This window comes from Cebus imitator, unplaced genomic scaffold (assembly GCF_001604975.1).
Source record: "Cebus imitator isolate Cc_AM_T3 unplaced genomic scaffold, Cebus_imitator-1.0 Scaffold33, whole genome shotgun sequence".
In the NCBI taxonomy this organism is placed as follows: Eukaryota; Metazoa; Chordata; class Mammalia; order Primates; family Cebidae; genus Cebus; species Cebus imitator.
This window is the reverse complement of record NW_016107348.1, coordinates 941,653-962,893: the sequence shown is the minus strand read 5'-3', so window position 1 is coordinate 962,893 and position 21,241 is coordinate 941,653. Positions and strand designations below refer to the sequence as shown.

Genomic DNA, 21,241 nt, shown 5'->3' with positions numbered 1-21,241 from the left:
ATGGAGGTGTAAGAGGGGAAGAAAGACCAAGTTTTCTGCCTAACAAGGGTCAGCTAAGAGGCTGGAAACAGGAACCATCATAGTTGATGCCACACAGGAAAAGGGGAAAGAACTGTTGGTGATTAAGGGTTTTGGTAAATGAGGCTGGGCGTGGTGGCTCATGCCTGTAGTCCTAACACTTTGGGAGGCCGAGGCTGGTGGATCACCTGCGGTTAGGAGTTCAAAACCAGCCTGGCCAACATGGTAAACTCTGTCTCCACTAAAAATACAAAAATCAGTCAGTGTGATGGCACATGCCTGTAATCCCAGCCACTCTGGAGACTGAGGCTGGAGAATCGCTTGAACCTGACAGCAGAGGTTGCAGTGAGTCGAGATTGAGCCACTGCACACCCACCTTTGTGACAGAGCGGGACTCCATCCCAAAAAAATAGAATTTCGGTAAATGAGAATGGCTAACATTTTACCCCTTTGACATAGTCAGCACTAAGTGCTTTGCATGTGTGAACTCAATCCTCACAACACTATAATAGTTACACTATTTTCTCCATTTTTAGAGACAAGGAAACTGAAGCATAAAGAGCCTAAGTTGCTAGTGCCATTCAGTGAGAAACGTGTGTAGCTGAGATGTGGCCCCAGGCAGTCAAACTCCAACCTGTAGGGCCTGCACCCTTAATCATACCGTCCCTCATTACAGTAAGGATAAGGATGCTTCTGTTTTCTGTGGGATGTGTTGTGTACTATCACCAGTTTTCCTTCTGCAGGAAATTGCCAATGCTCCGGATGCAAATGGGTTTTTTCTTAGGAATTCACAGTTGCTGAGTTTTGCATCAAGACTGAGAGAGGCCTAAAACACACTGCATGGTAAGCAGGGACAGTTAACCAACCCCTGGATTACATGTAAGCATTTTGAAAAAGATTAACTGTGAGTCAACATTGCGGTAAATTTAGTTATAAAAGCCTGATTACGTATGCAAATATGTGTCAACAGGTAGGACTGTGTGATGACTCATCCTACTCAAAATTCTCTAGACTCTTGCTTTGTGCAATATTGGATTCTACAATGGTGAGCATGGGAAGAAAAGTGTTTAAAGGAGAGCCACAGATAAGAATATACAGGCTGAATATAGCCTGCAAAGAGCATGAATAGATGGAGGCTTCACGCTCCTTCCCACATGCATTGTCCTATGCATCTCTTCATCTGGTGTTCATCAGTACCCTCTGTAATATCCTTTATAATAAACTAGTTAATGTAAGTACAGTCATGTGTCACTTAATGAAGGAGATACGTTTTGAGAATTGTGTTGTTACCGGGCGTGGTGGCTCATGCCTGTAATCTCAACACTTTGGCAGGCTGTGGGGAGAGAACTGCTTGAGCCCAGGAGTTTGAGATCAGTCTAGGCACATAGCAAGACTCCATCTCTATAAAAATACATACACACATACATATATAAGAGAATTGCTTTGTTAGGCAATTTCGTTATTGTGCAAACATCTTAAGAGTGTCCTTCCACAAAGCTAGATAGCATAGCCTACTACACACCTAGGCTATATGGTATAGCCTATTGTCTGGGCTGCAAACCTGCATGGCATGTTCCTGTACTGCATACTGTAGGCAACTGTAACATAATGGCAAGTGCAGTTGGCACTGGAACAACTGGGGGATTAGGAGTATGACACCCACACAGTCAAAAATCCACGTATAACTTTTGGCTTCCCCAAAACATAACTACTAATAGCCTACTGCTAACTGGAAGACTTACCAGTAACATAAACAGTTGATTAACACATATATCATATACTATGTCCTTATAATAAAGTAAGGGAGAAAATAAAATATTAAGAAAATCCTAAGGAAGAGAAAACATATTTACTGTACTGTAATGATCAATACTGCAGGTTTAGGGTTGGTTAAATGCCTCTCCATTCTGAAATGGCAGGCAACTGCAGCTACAGACCTCAATCTAAAATACTTACCAAGCAATTCAACATTTTCTTGTAGTGTCATTTTTTTCCTCTGCTTCTTGGGAGCATTTCTAGCATCCCTGGTGGCACTTTGTATGGGGCTCACGGTGTTATTCAATGTTTAGGATATTGCATTAAACATGATGAAAACGCAAGAAATGTGAGAGATCGCTTTTTACTTCAATAAGCAATTTACTGGAGCAAAGGACTGCTCCCATGGAGATGATTAGCTCATAGGGTGTTTTAGGTGGATACTCTAAACACTTGAGTTCTGCCGTAATAGCAACAGGAGGTGGTTACAAAATTATTTCAGTGGAACAGTATGTACTACAGTTAATTTTATACAGTTATTTTGTAATAATTAATTTAAAAATTTTGTTCTTTCCATAGCTTCAGTGGTAAAAGTGGTTTTTTGTTACATGGAAGAATTGTATCCTGTTGAAGTCTGGACTTTTAGTATATCCATCATCTGAATAGCATGCATTGCACCCATAATTTTTTCTCAGTTATGGTTTAAAACTGCATTTTTACATTTTTAAATATTTATCTAGACTGTATATGGTACAGCATATGGTCTATGTTTGTGTGCATAGGTTTTGATAAATTTTAACTTTTTGTAATAGATTTGTGTATGATAGTAAATGATAGACTCGTATCTACATGTATTTTATGCATTCTTGACATACCTTTTTCTTTTTTTTTTTTTTTTTTTTTCTAGTCTATGAGGTTCATCTGGTTTTTCAAATTGTTCCAAATCTCCAAAAATGTATCCAATTCATTTACTGAAAAAAAATATCCACATATAAGCAGGCCCACACAGTTCAAACCCATGTTGTTCAATGGTCGACTGCATTTGTGTATCTAAACATACCTAAACATAGAAAAGGTACAGTAAAAATACGATATTATAATCTTATGGTGTCACTGTTGTCTATGCAGTCTGACATTAAAATGTCATTATGTAGGGCATGACTGTATAGGCATCCCTGAGTTCTGTGAGCCTCTCTAGCAAATAATTGGAGCCCAAGAAGGGGGTTATGGGAACCCTAACTTATAGCTGGTTGTTTAGGAGCCTAGGTCACCATCTGGGGCTTCTGATTGGCATCTAAAGTGCAAGCCATTTTGAGGGACTGAGCCTTCAACCTATGGCATCTGAGGCTATCTCCAGGTAGCGTAAGAAGTGAATTGAATTAGAGGACACCCAGCTGGTGTCTGCTGCAGTACTGCTTACTTGCTTAATGTGTGGGGAACCTCCCCCAACATGCATCTGGAGTCAGAAGGGTATCATAAAGTGGAGCATAAACTGGGAGAAACTGAATTTGTTTATTCCTACATTCAGAATGGGATCCTCGAGTACACCATAGCGGTCGGATAGACGTTCTGAAGCCAGACTGCCTGGTTTCTCTCCCTGCTCCATCACTTCGATTGCTACTTTAGCTCACTGTGCTTCAGCTTCCTCTTAAGTTGGGATAATCATACCACCTCACAGAGTAACAAGAATGAAATCAGTTAATACACACAAAGCACTTGGAAGTGTTCAGAGCAATTAATAAATAACAGCTGACAAAAAATAGAGTGCGGAACAACTTGATACATATTCAAATATATATTATACATAAAGACCTTTATGTAGATATTTTCCATATTTGTTGTAGGGAAAATAAGAGGAAGTCAATTAAAGCTAGGAGAGATCTGGATTTTACGCAATTGAAAAAAAGAACAGATTAAAAATTTGCCCATTAAGAGATGTAATTAACTCTACAGAGGGCTGTATATCATGCAGTAGATTCTGTAATTGAGTTTAGCCTAAGAATGGTATTCTCTAAAAGTGGAAAAACAATCCCGAGAAAATCAAGTTTGAATCTAGTGCCTGGCCACCTACCACCTCATTTGCCGAAGAAACATACTGAAAACTAAAGCGTGGTGTTCTGTTGTGGGACTATTGCGGGGCTTATAACAAATTAACAAGTGCTGATGTATGTTCAAATAGTACCTGAAGTTTTGATAACTATCTCCCTTGTTTAGTCTAGAGAAACAGAAGCTATGGGAAGAAATCACATTTATAGTAGACCCATGACCAGGACTCAGATTTTAAAACTTTAAAATGTTTCCATTACCTTGTATTTCCCTTTGTTGGGTTTTTTTTAAAAAGCTAAAATAAAATGACTTAATCACATAGCACGTATTACATATAAAAGGACTTTATATAGTTGAAGAAGTATTCAGTTGTTCTTTAACACATCTGCCCACTTCTTGGCCTGACCTCAGGAAACTGCCCTCCTGCAGCCCAAACCCCTGGTCCCTGTTAAAAGGGTGACCTAGGAAGCTACGTTTTATCATGCATTCTTCTCAGGAATCTTTCATACACTGAATTGAGCCATTAAAGTCATCTTTTTGGCATTTAAGTCACAAGGGGGAAGTTGCTAATTGGGTAGGCAGCAATAGAGACAAAGGGAATGGCTGCTGGTCTCCATACGAAACCAGTCTTCACGGTTCCCATATTTTCTTGTCTTGGAGTCTGAGATGTTTATTCTTGCAATCTTTACCCCAACCCTCCTTTGCTCATTTCCTGGTTGGACAGGGTTTTTATTCTTTACAATCAATTCTTGACTAAACATGTGTGGCTCTACTTCAAACTACAAGTCAACACATTGACATGAAGAGATAGGAATTCAGTCTATCACTTTGTGCTTAGTATTTGGGGAGATGGTAAATGAGCTAAACAAAATGAAGAGAACTTTTCAGCACTTTTACATTCAATCAGATCTGGTCAGTTCTGCTTCTCCAATATTTTCCTTATCCATCTTTTTCCCACATCCATAGCCATCTTTTATCTGAATTATAATACCCTCCTAGGCAAAGAAAAAGATGGAAGGATACTTGCTATTTTAAGAAAATGCAAATGCCAAATATCACTGTGGAAAGACCTCATGGCTTCCCAGTCTTTTCCCTTGATATTCACCTTCCCCTTGAAGAACCATGATGATCGCCGTCTCTACCAGAGAAGTGCCAATTTCCCCTCCACGGCGTTGATTAGTCTTGTTTTTCCTTATTCGTAGCATTGCTAAATCCAGAAGAAATAGTCACATAAAGCTTTTAGATAGGGCTTAGGAGTAATGGGGGATAGAGGTGGGGGAAGCAAATAAAATGCTAAGATGCAACTTACCTAGCTATAATCGGGTACAGCTTGTTCTTTCTATTCAATAAACATTTGAGCACTCTGTGATTACCACGGTGCCTATACTGACGACACATCACTGCTTGCAAGATGCATGCGGTAGCTGGGGTATGCTAATGCTGCGACAGGGTAATAAAAGATAAATCAGTGCGTGGAGCACCTGTCACTTTAAAATACGCAGGAAAGGCTGTGCTCTCTCCCTTTATCTGGAAGATTCACCAGTCATTTGCGCCCTTTGAAGTCACTCATTCAACCCTCAAAATGGTTTGGCTGGACACTATCCAGCTTTGGACAAGAGGACAGGAGCTGGCTTCCGCTAGCTGCTTGTGAGGTTTTCTTTCATCAGCGGTATTGCTGGTTATCTTGTAATGCTTGTGACGAATTTTTATAGCCTCTAAGTCACCCAACCCAGGAACTCCTCATGCTGCTGGGTTTTAAAACAATAAAGGTCTTATTGTTTAAGCTACCAAAAAAGAAGAAAAGAAAGAAGAAAACAAGAGGCGCCTAAAATGGTATTTGGGGGAAGGGAATTAGGAAAGATTTCACTGAAGTGCTAGCCTAAGAAAACCAAGACTTAAAGGACAAAGAAGCGAGAGGGCAGGAAATGAGGAAGTAGTCCAAAAGAGTCTAAGAATGTGCAAAAGGCAAGGCAATGATATGTTTAGGAAATCACAAGTAGTTCAGTCTGTGGTGTAGAGTGCAAGGCTGAATTTCCTCCTCTTCCAGTCAATGGCAGCCTTCTCAGTTTGGTCTTCCAAGCTCAGGAACCACATCTTTGGTGGTTAGTGCCAATAAAATCCTCTTCCTTAGGGAAAAACCCTATCCTCTTACACTGCAAAATTTTACTCCACGATCTTGGTAAGGACACAACAGCAGAAGAGTACATTATCTTTATGTATTTAATGAGAACTTGTTGTCACTGCCAACAGAAAGGCTGCTTTCCATAAACTCGAGATCATAGGGAAACTGGTTATTCTATTTTTAGCTTAGGTATGAACTAACGGTACAAAATATGTAAACCCCATCACTTCTAAATGGCAGTTCTCTTCATTGAATGAAAATCCGTTTACTTCCAATTTTTGAGAATTACAGGTTTAGAAAACATCCTTAAATATTAAAATCTCGTTAAAAGAAGGGAAGCAAATTAAGTTTCTAGAAAGTTTTAAGAAGGTACTGTACTGTGGTTTTCCTTGGTCACGGCTGTCAACCAGTTACAATATGCTCAGTTTCTCTAGATCCATAGCTCTTAATTTGAAGCTGATGTCTTAAATTTTCCTTTCTAGGCTGGACTCAGCGGCTCATGCCTGTAATCCCAGCACTTTGGGAGGCTGAGGTGGGTGGATCACCTGAGGTCAGGAGTTGGAGGCCAGCCTGGCCAACATGGTGAAATCCTGTCTCTACTAAAAATACAAAAAATTAGCCAGGCATAGTGGTGTGAACCTGTAATCCCAGCTACTTGGAAGACTGAGGCAACAGAACGCTTGAATCCAGGAGGCGGAGATTGCAGTGAGCCAAGATCATGCCACTGTACTCCAGCCTGGGCAAGAGTGAGACTATCTCAAATAAATTTTAAAAAATAAAAAATAAATAAATTTTCCCTTCTAAAAGGATTACAATAACATGAATACAAAACAGAGTGTTTTAGGCAGCAATTATCTAAATGTGGATGCTGTTGAGCATGCATTCTCAATGGGGTGAAAATTGGTTCACTAGGGATGAAAAAAATTCTATTTTGTATAAAGCACGAAAACATTTATAGTCCATAAACAGATACATAGTATATATGTGGTGTTAAATTTCATGGGGAAGGGGTAACTTGAAAAAAAATCTAAAAAAGCTCTTTAGGGAGGCGATAAAGAAAAGCTTAAGAAGCCAGCTACTTAGGAGGCTTACGCAGAACTGCTTGAGGCCAGGAGTTTAAAAGCAGCCTGGGCAACATAGTGAGATCCCATGTCTACTTTAAAAAAAAAAAAAAAAAAGCTTAAGAAAAGCTCCTGTGGAGATTTTTTGCCAAGTCAGGAATACCTAAATTAACTGTATTTTTAAAAACCCTAAATGCCAAGCTAACATGGAAAGTTACATCTGTTCCACTTCTAAATAATGTACAGTGAATGGCTCCAATTCCTTGGCTTTTGTCTCTTCTAGCCAAAGGTGCTAAAATTGTTCAAGGAAAAAACTTGGATTTCTTTTTCTTTTCTTTTCTTATTTTTCTTTATTGGGATGGAGTTTCACTCTTGTTGCCCAGGCTAGAGTGCAGTGGTACACTCGGCTCACCACAACCTCCACTTCCCGGGTTCAAGGGTTTCTCCTGCCTCAGCCTCCTGAGTAGCTGAGCTTACAGATGTGTGCCACAATGCCCGGCCAAATTTTGTATTTTTAGTAGAGATGGGGTTTCTCCATGTTGGTCAGGCTGGTCTTGAACTTCTGACCTCAGGTGATCTGCCCACCTTGGCTTCCCAAAGTGCTGGGATTACAGGCGTGAGCCACTGTGCCCAGCTCATATTTCTTTTTTTAAAGATGATAAATCATTAAGTTTATAACACATAGAGAGTACAAACCAAGAAAGTAAATTTATTTAAATTACTAAAATAGCTTTTAAAGTCATTTACAGATCAGCTACTGTAATTATTCTTCCTGAAAGATATAGGTAACATACTACTTTTAAATTACTTGGGTCAGTGAAACATTTAATAAAAACATTTGTTTCTCTATATAATATGTACGTATAAAATAAGCCTTTTCAAAAACTCCTGTTTTGATAATCCTCTATAAAATAAATCAGATGGTCTGACTTCTAACAGGAACAAATTACAGTAATGGGTATACATTTATGAATATTGGTTGTACTAGTGGAAAGAAATCAGAAGACTCTACTAAAACTTGTGGAACTATCAAAGGGTAATGACAAAGCCATTAATTTAAATATTTACATTTAAAGGTTTGTGGACAATACAAAAACAAGGTAGACAGATCTAGAATTGTAACATTTTAAGAAAACCATAGCAGTTCAGACGAGAAAGCTCAATTGTAGATGCAAAGTTATAACTAAAACACTATTATTAGTGAAGAAATACATTTCACTCTTCATATAAGTTCACTATCTTGGTTTGAGGCATTCCATAAAATGTATCACCTGCATAGTAAATCTTCGTATTTGCTATGGAGTAGCACTAAAGGACTTAGACCACAACAACTGGATGCACAAAAAACAAAATCTTCAACAGCCCATGATAGCTGGTTAACAAATGGTTTGTCAATTCCTGAAACTCTATTTCTTAATTCAAATCAAAAGCTTCAGGATGTGTCCAAAATAAACTGTTCTGAATTTACCTACTCTTTTTTTTTTTGAGACGGAATTTCATTGTTGTTGCCCAGGTTGGAGTGCAATGGCGTGGTCCTGGCTCACTGCAACCTCCGCCTCTCAGGTTCAAGTGATTCTCCTGCCTCAGCCTCCCAAGCAGCTGGGATTACAGGCACCTGCCACTACGCCCAGCTAATTTTTTTGTATTTTCAGTAGAGATGGGGTTTCACAATGTTGGCCAAGCTGGTCTTGAACTCCTGATCTCAGGTGATCCACCCGCCTCAGCCTCCCAAAGTGCTGGGATTACAGGCATAATTACTGTGCCCAGCCTGACTTACTTAAGAGTCAAATGAACAAATATATTAAATCTTGCAATATACATGAAAAATCCTTCGGAGGACCAAGAATTTTTCTTTAAGGAAGAAAAAAGGAAGTGTAAAAAAAAAAAAATCCCAATGGAATCCACCAAGATGAACAGTTCATATACCTATGTCTGCCTAACCTACATCTCAGTGGATTACTGTAACATTTCCTCCCTTCACCTTCCCATTAATTTCTCCTTCCTGGCCTTGTTCTCTCCATCTTCCAAAATACAAAAGAAAAAAAATTCCAGACACACATTTAGATGACCTTTGACTACTTTTGTTCCTATAAACAGAAGGTAAGGAACTTATGCCTAAATGATATAAAAGGGAACACAATGGGAAAATGCATGGTTACATTTAGGGAGCAATCTTACTAATAACGCAACAAACCTTGAGAGAAATCTAAAAAACCAGGAAGGTTTGTAAGAAAGGAGACAAATCCCTCTCACTGGTCACACCATAATTGTAATAATTTAGCCCAGAATCAAAACAGATTCTCTATGGAACCGCATATAATATACACTCCTAAGATACCTTTAACACAGCTCTCAATGGAAGCTGAAATGATTCTCTCATATCACAGATAATTAGGTTGAATAAAATATGTTCCATGTTTATGTAAGAACTTAACTTCCTTTAAAAAGAAACCAGTTCTTTCAAAGAGCTCTGAATTCTCTGGTTAGAAAGTGTGAAAAATTCTCAGAACTTGGGACATGATTTTTCTCCTCTCTCACTTCTTATAAGCAGATGCCCCTTTTTAGGGCATTTTCAGGTTGCACAGGCAGAACTAAGTGAGAAATACGGCTCCAGAGGCCATTCAATTTGTCTGGGTCCATATGATTGTAGGAGTTGGGTGTGTTAGCATTGGTGAACTTGACTTTGAGGAAATCTCTAACTTTTTCTTCAATTTCCTTTAGGCCTAGGCTGGTTCCAAGTGTCTCTTCCTCTAATAAGACAGTCAGGACTAAGGCTACATCTTTGAAGGCTGCGTTTTCATGGTCGCAATATTTGTAGAATATCAAAGTAGAGCCTGCAGGCAGTGACTCAAAGCGGTGTACCACAGCTGCATTCTGGCCATTCTTAAATCCATTGCTCAGTTCCTGGTCTACCTCTAGTTTGACAGTATCGCTGTCTTGAGTAGCTTTGCCTGTCCCATTAATCCGGATAGCACGAACACTATGGAAAGAAGAATAGGCATCAGCAATTTGTTCACTCAGACACCTAAGTGCTTCTTCAGCATCTCGGGCAGCAGTGAGCAGCAAGATAGCAGGCTGAGAGCGAGGATGGGAGCTATTAAGATGTTTTTCCAGGAATGTTTGGCTTCTTTTCCATAGCTTCTCATCTTGACCATGGTACTTATTCTTAAGTTGATTCATCTGGTTCTGGAACTCTTGAACAGCAGTGGTTTTTACCTCAGGAGTATGAAAGAACCAAAAACTCCCACAGGCAAGGGCAGCTAATAGAGCAAGTGGCCCCCACCAGTTCCTCCTGCCGGAAGATGCATTTTGGGGTTGTCCAGTCAATTCTACTCAGAAAAAAAGAAATGACAGATATAAATACGATTTTCTTAGACTTAGGGGAAGTGACTTTTAAAATCAGTGTCAATCTTCATAAACATTAGGTAAAAGAGGAAGGACTTTAAAGAAGAAAGCTGATAATTTTCTTAATAAGTGATCACATTTTCAAGAAAATCTTATACACAGAGGCTCTGAATTATGTGTATAAATATGCATATGTCTCTTCAATATAAAAACAAGTCTGAGGAAAAAAGTTTTTAAACATAGGAAATGGCATAAACAAGGCAGAAAAATAGTATAATTTATAAAGCAAAATTACTACTTCCACTGCTAATAGCAGGGAGAATAGACTATTAAAAGACACTTTTTAAATTTAGAAACTCGGCATTCACATGGCTAATTATTCAAGGTGAAATATTTCTGAGGTATATAAAGGGATAAAGAAAAGGATGCATTATAAATGAACAGCTTCTATGTGTTATAATAGCTAGCTGTCCCTTTAGATTAACTGCATTGATGCATATCTTTTTGTGGTATGCAAGTTAACACTAGTAAAATTTAGTTTGTAACTCATCTCTAATTACTATTGGCAATAATATTAATTTATATTTATCTAGTGCTTTTCAGTTTAGAAAGCACTTTCTCATTTTCTATTTCATTTACTCAGCTAATATAATAGTAACAATAATACTTTTACACTTTTATTTATTGACTGTTTTAGGCTATTAATTTTAGAAGGGATCTTTTAGAGCAGCAGTTCTCAAGGTGTGGTCTGTGGGGTACCTCAAGACCCTATTTTTTTTGGGGGGGGTGAGGGGGGTCCATTAAGTCAAAGTATTCTTCTAACACTAAGATGTTATTTGATTTTCCGTTTTGTTGACATTTGCACTGATGATACAAAAGCAATGGTGGGAAGAACTTCTGATTCCTTAGCATGAGTTACAGGGCAGTGGAACCAAACTGTACAAGTGTAGTCATTGTTATTTTTCACTGTCATGCATTCAAAGTTTAACAAAAAGGGACATTCTTTTACTAAGAATATCCTTTATGAAGCAGTTAATTATTTATGTTATTAAATCTCAATCTTTGAGTACATATCTTGTTGATCTTCTTTGTGAAGAAATGGGAAGTTTGCACAAAGCATTTCTGCTGCATCACACAGTACCACAGTGGTCTCAAGGAAAAGAATTTTGTGCAAATGAATTACAAGCTGAATTAGCACTTTTTTCATGGAATACTAATTTTTGCTTGAAAGAACAAGTAACATACTACAGTCAGACTTGTGTATTTGGCAGACATTTGCTTTCAAGTGAAAATTAGGATTTCAGAATCCTGAATCTGCCACCATGAGCTTGACAACTCCCAATATTGTACTTTAATACTTTTTTTTTTTTTTTTGAGATGGAGTCCCGCTCTGTCACTCATGCTGGCACACAGTGGTGTGATCTTGGCTCACTGCAACCTCTGCCTCCCAGGTTCAAGTGATTCTCCTGCCTCAGCCTCCCGAACAGCTGGGATTACAGGTGCATGCCACCATGCCCAACTAATGTTTGTGCATTTTAGTAGGGACAGGGTTTTGCCATGTTGTCCAGGCTGGTCTTGAACTCCTGACCTCCGATGATCCACTGGCCTAGGCCTCTCAAAATTCTAGGATTACAGGCGTGAGCCACCACACCTGACCCTTTAATATTTTTTTAAAGTCTTGAGATTGGCAGTGATATTAACAAATGTGATCTTTTATATTACATTCCTCATGTGTCAATGTTTGGAAAATCTGCATATCTCATTGAACCAATGTTTTCCAAATGACCAGTGCAAGATACTCCATTCAAAGTATAAGATAGACAAATGAACTTTAACGTAATAGAGTACAAAGAGCTCGTTAAGATGGTTTCAGTTATCATATTTCAAGCAACATTTAAGAAACTACCAGTTGTTGAGTTTTGGAGAATTCAAAAAGAATAGCCACAATTATCTGAAAACTCTTATTAAAACTTTTCATATCTGTATAAAGCTGGGGTTTTTTGTAGATACTTCAACCAAAACAATATATTGTAACAGACTGAACACAGAAGCATATATAAGAATCCAGCTCTATTTTTTAAGGCCAGGCATTAAAGAGATTAGAAAAAATGCAAAGCAATCTGATCTGTCACTCTTCTTGCTAACTTATTTTAAAATAAATTAATGAATATTTAAAAAATTCTCAACTTTAATTTCCAGGTACATATGGATAGGCATAACCATATCCATATCTTCAACAAAAACCTTTCTGAGATTCTTTTTTTTTTTTCTTTAGACAAAGTCTTGCTCTGTCGCCAGGCGCCAGGCTGGAGTGCAGTGGCGCAATCTTGGCTCACTGCAACCTCTGCCTCCCAGGTTCCACCAATTTTCCTGACTCACCCTCCCAAGTAGCTGGGACTACAGGCACACGCCACAATGCCCAGCTAATTTTTCTATTTTTAGTAGATGGGGTTTCACCATGTTGGCCAGGATGATCTTGATCTCTTGACCTCGTGATCCGCTCGCCTCAGCCTCCCAAAGTGCTGGGGTTTACAGGCGTGAGCCACGGCGCCTGGCCCATTAATTTATTTTCTTAGTACTCTTTCAGAATAATAAGACTTAGAGAATTAAAGAAACTCGCCACAGGGCTGTACAGGGGGTGAGTAGTCCCATCTAGTTCAAATACAGGTGTGCAGACTCCAAGAGCCACTGTAATCCCATAATGTCATGCTCTCTCTGTCTTTCTTTTAATTCAGCATGGCTTCCTCAGTTAACAGTATTAGTAGCTTTACTTATCATTAGCTATTACTTTTGGTCTTTTGAACAGTAAAGTGAAGGGCAATACCAGATGTTGTCTCATATAGTTTGTCCATAAAGAATTTCACTGCTAGTAAAATAGAAACTTTTTTCTCTGAAGTGCTTAAAATATGATTCTTCAAATAGCATCAAGTCATCCAGTTGTCAAAAAACTTTTTTTTTTTTTTTTTTTTTTTTTTTGAGATTAGAATTTTTTTTTTTTTTTTTTTTTTTTTTTTTGAGACGGAGTCTTGCTCTGTCGCCAGGCTGGAGGGCAGTGGCACAATCTTGGCCCACTGCAACCTCCACCTCCTGGGTTCAAGCGATTCTTCTGCTTCAGCCTCCCGAGCAGCTGGGACCACAGGTGCATGTCACCACGCCCGGCTAATGTTTGTATTTTTAGTAGAGACGGGGTTTCACCATGTTGGCCAGGATGGTCTCAATCTCTTAACCTTGTGATCTGCCTGCCTCGGCCTCCCAAAGTGCTGGGACTACAGGTGTGAGCCACTGTGCCGAGCCAAAAAACATTTTTAAACAATTATGGAATACCAATTTTACAGAAACATTTAATAAAAACTGAATAGACAAACTTACGTCGGCGGGAGGTTGATGGTGACTGGTTTCCAAGTTCTGATTTCTGAATGCTGTCATCTAAAGGTTAGAGTAATAAAAGAAGACTATCAACTTATGTTTCATAATTTGAGTAATTATTTTTAGTAGAGAAAGAAGATACAAATTCCACCAGGAAAAAAAAGAAGACAGAGATCACCAGAAGCAGAAGAAAAAGTAGAATATCTGAGTGCCAATTAGACTGAGGGCTCCTTGAGACACAAGACCCATTTCCTTCACAGCTGTTCACAGCGTATGGTCGGGTTTAGTACAAAGCACACAATACTTAGTTTTGAAAGAAAGTCTGGAAGTATTTGACCCGTAAGTATCTCACAGGATTGGTGAAACTTCCAGGATAAAAAGGACAAAGAAAACAAGCACACCATAATAAAATGAAACATATTATACCATCTGAAGAACTGCCATATATTGAACTTTTGCCTGGTGAAGATGCTGTAAAGAGGGGGAAAAAGGACAAGATGTGCATCATAGACTGCTGAGCTCTCCGGATAAGGAATTTTAATATAAAACTGAATCTTAAGCCTCACTATTTTCTACCTCAAACTGATTCAATATTTCCTCTGGGGATTCTGACCATTTCAAATATTAGTAGTATTTAAAAATCACGTTTGAAAACTTTTCATTATTTCTGTTAATAGACAAGTAAATAAGTAGTTCTGTTTTAGGCTTGTGGTTAAACAACAGAGCTCAAAAACAATTTTCTCACAACTCCATCAAATCTCTACTTCCATCTAAATTCATTTAGAAAATAAATTAAGCCTGGCACAGTGGCTCATGCCCATAATTCCAACAACTCAAGAGGCTGAGGTGAAAGGACAGCTTGACCACAGAAATTTAAGACAGGCCTGGGAAACACTGTGAGACCCCACCTCTTAAAAAAAATTAATAAAAAGAAATTAAAAACTATTCTAAACCTTCCCTTTCCCTTCCATCTTTCTAAGCACACTAGCAGGTTTTAAAATATAAGAGATGAAACGGAGGGACAGGCTTCAGAAGGTGGAGAGGCTCAGTTACCTAATTCATATGACCTATATTACCAGTATTGCCATCTATCACTTGCCTGGAGTTTTATAACTTTTGTATATATAAATGAACTTCCTGGTGAATATTCTTAGCGTTACAGCAACAACTTTCATTTGAGAAACACTGGAATAACTGGAGGAATAATATTAGCACTGCTAAGATTCAGAAATAGCCTTATTTTTGGTCATATGACAAAAACTCCATAATGATATCATAAGACAAAATGACAGCAACTCTAAAAGGAATATTGTTTTTCAATTAGTTTAGCTTAGGACATTTCATTATTTAGAAGCTTCTAAATTAGGTTTTCAAAGTTACAGCTAAAATAACAAAATTTAAAAAACCTGACCACACAAAACCCAAATCCATCAGATAATGTTTACTTTGAATACTTCGCTCCACGGTTGCAAAGATCGAATGAGATAATATACACAAAAATGCTGTGAAGTGCAATTCTATGACGTTAATAATGAAGAACAGCTAAATAATAATTATGTACCATATATAATATTTAGGTAATTCATATAACACAAACACATACACAGCAAAGTATATACTGCCAAGGTAGGACATTGTCTAAAGGGTAACTGCTATCCTTCTTATTAACATTATTACAGATGCTAACAACAATTCTAAAAAACATCTTTTTGAAAGAAAAAATCTGGCCAGGTATGGAGGCTCACCCTTGTAATTCCAGCACTTTGGGAGGCAGAGGCAGGCAGATCACCTGAGGTCAGGAGTTTGAGACCACCTGGCCAACATGGTTGAAACCCCATCTCTAATTAGCTGGGTGTGGTGGTAAGTGCCAGTAATCCCAGCTACTCAGGAGGCTGAGGCATGAAAATCGCTTGAACCCAGGAGGTGAAGTACATTGTAATGAGCTGAGATAGCGCCATTGCGCTCCAGCCTGGGTGACACAGTAAGACTCTGTCTCCAAAAAAAAAAAAAAAAAAAAAAAAAAAAAAAAAAAAAAAAAAAAAAAAAAAAAAAAAAGAAAAGAAAAAACTCAAGCTTTTCTAATCTAGAGTATGGTGACAATCACTCTATAACCATCAAGGGTAGAGGGCACAAATCCTCCATAGCTGCTATTGATTCTACAGGATACCTTGTTAACGATAAATAAGCCCTGATAGTTATGAGATTTTAGACTTTAAAAATTGTGTTTACCCATATAAGCTCATTACAATAATCTAGTTATAGGCACTATTGTCTCTAAAGGCAAGAAAATTGAGGTTCACAAAGGTTAAGTGATTTTACCAAGATTACTCAATTAGTAAGTGGAAGAGCTAGGGCTGGAGCCCAAGAGCTTTAACTCCAAACTGTCTTCCTTTCTCTACCTAAATTTCTCAGACAGGTTCCAAAACATTTACATTAATGCTCTGACCTCTCCATGTACATATATCCTTCTCTATAATCATTGTTTGATCACCAGGCAAATAGGAAAAAGTAAAGACAGTGGTTCCATCTTTCCTAAAAGGTTTGGATGCAGGCAGAAACCTGAACTGGGACCTGTCTATCCAGGAAACTGGTGCCAACATCAGGTGACAATGCTCCTTAGGGTAGAATCTATAGTCCAAGGTTCTTGAAAACTCAGATCTAAAAATGACTTTTTTTTTCCTCATGAAAGCAGGCAGAAATATATAAAGAATGAGAGATAAAATTTGGAATGCTAAGAAAATATTTTTTAATAGTCATGAGGAGGAATCTATTATATAAGTTTGTGTGAAAATCACTGCAGTCTTCCACCTCCATTGAAAGCATTTTCTTCTTGCTCATTGTTCTATCTTAAAGTCCTCATGTGGTTGAAAGTCTAAAAGATCCTATTACATGTACAATTCTGGTATGTTACTGTTACATAACTCTGAAAGCTCAATGTGGTATCTATATATGGTAGGTGGCTAGCAATCAATGCATAATTCTGTAAGCTATAATAAATATAGTAAGTTAAGACAAAGTAGAAATGCAAACAGATAAAATCTATCAGATAAAAATTAGCTATCAAGTCAACAACTAAAAAGATCAATTTCTGCATTTCAATTATTACATGTTCAATATAATTAGTTTTCCTTTTGTACTGCAGTATCTTATTAGAAGAAAAACATTATGCGAACATTTTTTGATAACTATGTACTAATTTCCCGTATCTGGAAGCCATTTATCTGATATTAACTATTCAGAATATATAGTAAATAACTTAGAAATGACGTAAAAAGTCTCAGCTTTTCACATTATAGATACTAAAAGTCATGCACTTTTACATCCAACAGTATCTCTTGGGTCTTCAAATTTAATTTTAATATTTGATTCTTGTTATAAACATAATTCTAATAGGCTGAATAATTAATATTTGGTTTCCTAACTACAATAGGTCAGGAAGAGCAAATTATAAGAGTAAATGGTCTTCTAATAGCAGGCACACACTTGAAGCAATAAGAAATGATAACCAACAATAAGACAAGGGCAAAAAGTTATTTCAGTTCTAGGCTGCTGAAGAACTCATTTATACGTGGGCTAAAAACTTCACTTCTTGCTGGGCACGGTGGCTCACACCTGTAATCCCAGCACTTTGGGAGGCTGAGGCAGGCAGATTACCTGAGGTTGGGAGTTTGAGACCACCTTGACCAATATGGAGAAAACCCATCTCTACTAAAAACACAAAATTAGCCAGGTGTGGTGGTACATGCCTATAATCCCAGCTACTTGAGAGGGAGGAGAATTGCTTGAACCCAAGAGGCGGAGGTTGCAGTCAGCCAAGATTGCACCATTGCACTCCAGCCTGGGCAAAAAGAGCAAAACTCCGTCTCAAAAAAAAACTTCACTGCTGAGAAAAAATGAATTGTGACCACTCCTACTTTACTGATTGAAATGCAGAGCCACAGATGTCATCTGATCCAATTACAGAGATAAGCATCCCATGAGCAAGAGATGGATTTTTATATTATCTAAATAAAAGTAAGAGAATACCTGATGACCTCAAGACTTATTGTGGCTACAAGAGTAAAGAAGGGAGAGAGGTTAAAGATCACTTAAGGCAGAGAATATGCATGGACTTTAAAAAAATATGGTCAAGATTTAAATGTGGACACATTTCTACAGAAATTATAGAAACTGAGTTCAAAGTAGATGGTTTAATCACATCAATTTATAGTATTCCTTAAATTCTGTGACATTTAATCCATTCAAAACATAAACATGGGGCTGGGTGTGGTGGCTCATGCCTGTATTCCCAATACTTTGGGAAGCTGAAGCGGGCAGATCACTTGAAGTCAGGAGTTCAAGATCAGCCGGGCCAACATGGCAAAACTCCATCTCTACCAAAAATAAAAAAATTATCTGGGTGTGGTGGTGCACGCCTGCAAGTCCCAGCTGCTCAGGAGGCTGAGGCACAAGAATTGCTTGAATGTGGGAGGGGGAGGCTGCAGTGAGCTGAGATAGTGCCACTGCACTCCAACCTGGTCCACAGAGGAAAACTCCATCTCAAAAACAAAACAACCAGAAAAAAAAACTCTAAACATGAAAATATAACTTGTGCATTTCAGCCTTTATTATGTAAAATTATGAGTATACAAAGCTGTTCCAAGTGGTTATTTACGAAAAGTCTGCTAAAAGCAAAAAACAGGGTATTGTCAAAAGAGTAGAATTTCATTATTGTATACAGACTGTATTGCTGCTAGAACTGACAGCTTGTTAAGACCCATCGATGGCTGGTTTTCCCACACCGCTATTTACATTCTACACCCAGCCCATGTGCCGCCAGTCCAAACAAATGGAAATTACTAAACTAGTAATCATAGCTGTACTTTATTAGTGAAATCACAAACAATCTAAATGTTTATCTGAAGAACTCAACATTTTTGTCAAGCAAAATATAGCAAATACTCTTAAGATTAGTTCAATAACAGAGATTTATTTACTTACTTTGCATCCTAGTCCTTATTCTTGCAGTATGTGGAGCCCATTCCTGGGGAGTTTTTTGATATCCTGAGCCTGAAGCAAATACATATATGAAAAGATAATTTCCCATACTTTGAAAGTTTATACCATATTCCAGGGTTATAAAATTAATCTATCAGAAAGACAAAATAAAGCAGGGGAAGAAAGCAAAAAAAGCAAGAGTTTTATAAGTAAAGGATAATTTCAAAGGATCCTGTCCCAGTGAGGATGAAACACTTTCTATATAGCAAAGCAGGTAGCAAATAAATATATTATTACCTAATATAAATTACTTGTGGTAAAATAGCCCTGAACACATTTCCACATCACAGAATAATTATTACAGGCAGTACCAATCTGAGGTGGATTAAAAAGGGTAAGGAGGGGTAAAATGACTTAAAATCTTATTACAACTTTTGTGGGGAGAATAAGGCAAGGTTAGGATTGATGGAAAAAAGAGCAGAAAACCAATTACTTACTCAGCACTGAAGGTTGCTTATCATGAGCTGTGAAGTTTCGACCTGAAACAGAAAACAGGGATAAGGTCATAGAATACTTGAAAATAACAACAAAAAAGATGTTACATAGACATTTTGCTTATTTACTGTGGATACTAAAAACAAACAACAAACAAAAAATTCTCTCAATTCCAAGCATGTAAGTAAAGTATATATGTTTAAAGCATACATATGGAATATATATATATATAAAGTGTGTGTGTGTGTGTGTGTTTCTTTCCCTCAAATTTCTAAACTTCAAAATGTTTAGGAATTGGACAACAACAAGGACTCAGCTTTAGGATCGTACCATCAAAATAATGACTACATATAGTCTACGTGTATCAGCTATTGACTATAATTTTGCTTCTTTTTTTTTTGAGACAGGGCCTAACTCTGTTACCCAGGCTAGAGTGCAGTGGCACAATCTCGGCTCACTGCAACCTGTTTCCTGGGTTCAAGTGATTCTCCTGCCTCAGCCTTCCGAGTAGCTGGGATTGCAGGCATGCGCAACCACGTCCGATTAATTTTTTTGTATTTTTAGTAGTGACAGGGTTTCATCATGTTGGCCAGGCTGGTCTCGAACTCCTAACCTGAAATGATCTGCCTGCCTCAGCCTCCCAAAGTGCTGGGATTATAGGCGCCCAGCCAATTTTGCTTAATTCTTCTGTGGTATATACTGTTATTGCTCCTATTTTATAAATAAGGGAAAACCAAAATTGGTAATTTTCCCCAAATTATATATCTAAATGTAGTGGGGCTGAGATACAAATCCAGGCAGTCCATATCATATACCACAGATCATACCATAGAGAAATGGTATGTACTATCCATGCAGATTTATGGACATTGCAAAGTAGCTATCAAGTAAAAGATGCTGCTTCAGGTTTTGAGGTGGTATTTGAGGATAATTGTAAAAGGACACAATGGGATGACTAGAAAAGGACATTACAATTATAACAAGGGAAATTTCCAAATCTGCCCTGAGGAAACGAGTTGCTCTTTGATGATATATACATGTATCAATTTACATTTATTTACTTTCAACTTTTTCTCAATACAAACATATGCTAGCTGTTTTTTAAAAAAGTGCCATTCTAGAAGTGCATAATTTAAAAATTTGTGAATATCTATCTAAGTATCTACTATGTGCAAAACACTGAACATAGAAATACTATGGTAAATAAGGCAGACATATATTCTCTCAACTTTGTTTTCAGTCTATACTAAAAAAATAATTTCAAAAAAGTGGATACATACTTAATATTTTCTTTCATCATATTCAAAGACATACTTTTTTCAAAGTGCCCTTTGATCTACCGCTGTATCTTCTAATCTATGGTATGGCATGGTTTAATTAGATGGTTTTTCTTTCTCATTGATACATAAAACCAATGGCATCTTAGAGTCAATGAAATATATCTTGATCACCTTTTCATTAGTATACAATGAACTAACTCATTTCTCATTTCTAAATAGTATTTCTTTCTTTTTGAGATGAAGTCTTGCTCTGTCATCCAGGCTGCAGTGCAGTGGCAAGATCTCTGCTCACTGCAGCTGTTGCCTCCTGGGTTCAAGTGGTTTTCCTGCCTCAGCCTCCCGAGTAACTGGGATTACAGGCCTACCACCATGCCTGGTTAAGTTTTTAATTTTTAGCAGAGACAGGGTTTCACCATGTTGGCTAGGTTGGTCTTGAACTCCTGATCCACCTGCCTTGGCGTCCCAAAGCACTGGGATTACAGATGTGAGCCACCACGCCTGGCCTAAATAGTATTTCACTGCATGGGTATAACATCCTTTATACAGCAGATACATTTAAGAGTCTCCAGAGATCAAAGATTTGGAGTAAAATAGGGAAAACATATAAAATAACTAGAAGAGTAATTTCCACAACCGATCTTTTTCCAGCAGCTATTTTATAGTAACAAACCCAAAACCTTCTAAAAATTAAAATTAAAAAAAATGTAAAATTAGGCCGGGCGCGGTGGCTCAAGCCTGTAATCCTAGCACTTTGGGAGGCCGAGGCGGGTGGATCA

At 37.8% G+C, this 21,241-nt stretch overlaps 1 protein-coding gene and 1 long non-coding RNA gene across 3 annotated transcripts in view; both read right to left on the bottom strand.

Annotated features, from left to right (window-relative positions):
- Positions 1 to 2,590: 2,590 nt before the first annotated feature.
- LOC119470524 lies at positions 2,591 to 6,524 on the bottom strand. The gene is made up of 2 exons (XR_005199430.1): positions 5,129 to 6,524; positions 2,591 to 5,026 (listed from the first exon to the last, which is right to left on the bottom strand). It is a non-coding gene; the product is annotated as an uncharacterized LOC119470524 (long non-coding RNA).
- A 1,162-nt stretch (positions 6,525 to 7,686) lies between these two features.
- TOR1AIP1 (torsin 1A interacting protein 1) overlaps positions 7,687 to 21,241 on the bottom strand; it is a 43,673-nt gene continuing 30,118 nt past the window's right edge. For both annotated transcript variants that reach the window (XM_017524434.2, XM_017524435.2), the window contains 4 exons: positions 19,188 to 19,229; positions 18,694 to 18,762; positions 13,717 to 13,773; positions 7,687 to 10,331 (listed from right to left, as the gene is read on the bottom strand). In XM_017524434.2, the coding sequence (XP_017379923.1) occupies positions 9,544 to 10,331; positions 13,717 to 13,773; positions 18,694 to 18,762; positions 19,188 to 19,229 (956 nt within the window). In that variant the 3' untranslated portion in view covers positions 7,687 to 9,543. The remainder of the gene's footprint in view (positions 10,332 to 13,716; positions 13,774 to 18,693; positions 18,763 to 19,187; positions 19,230 to 21,241) is intronic.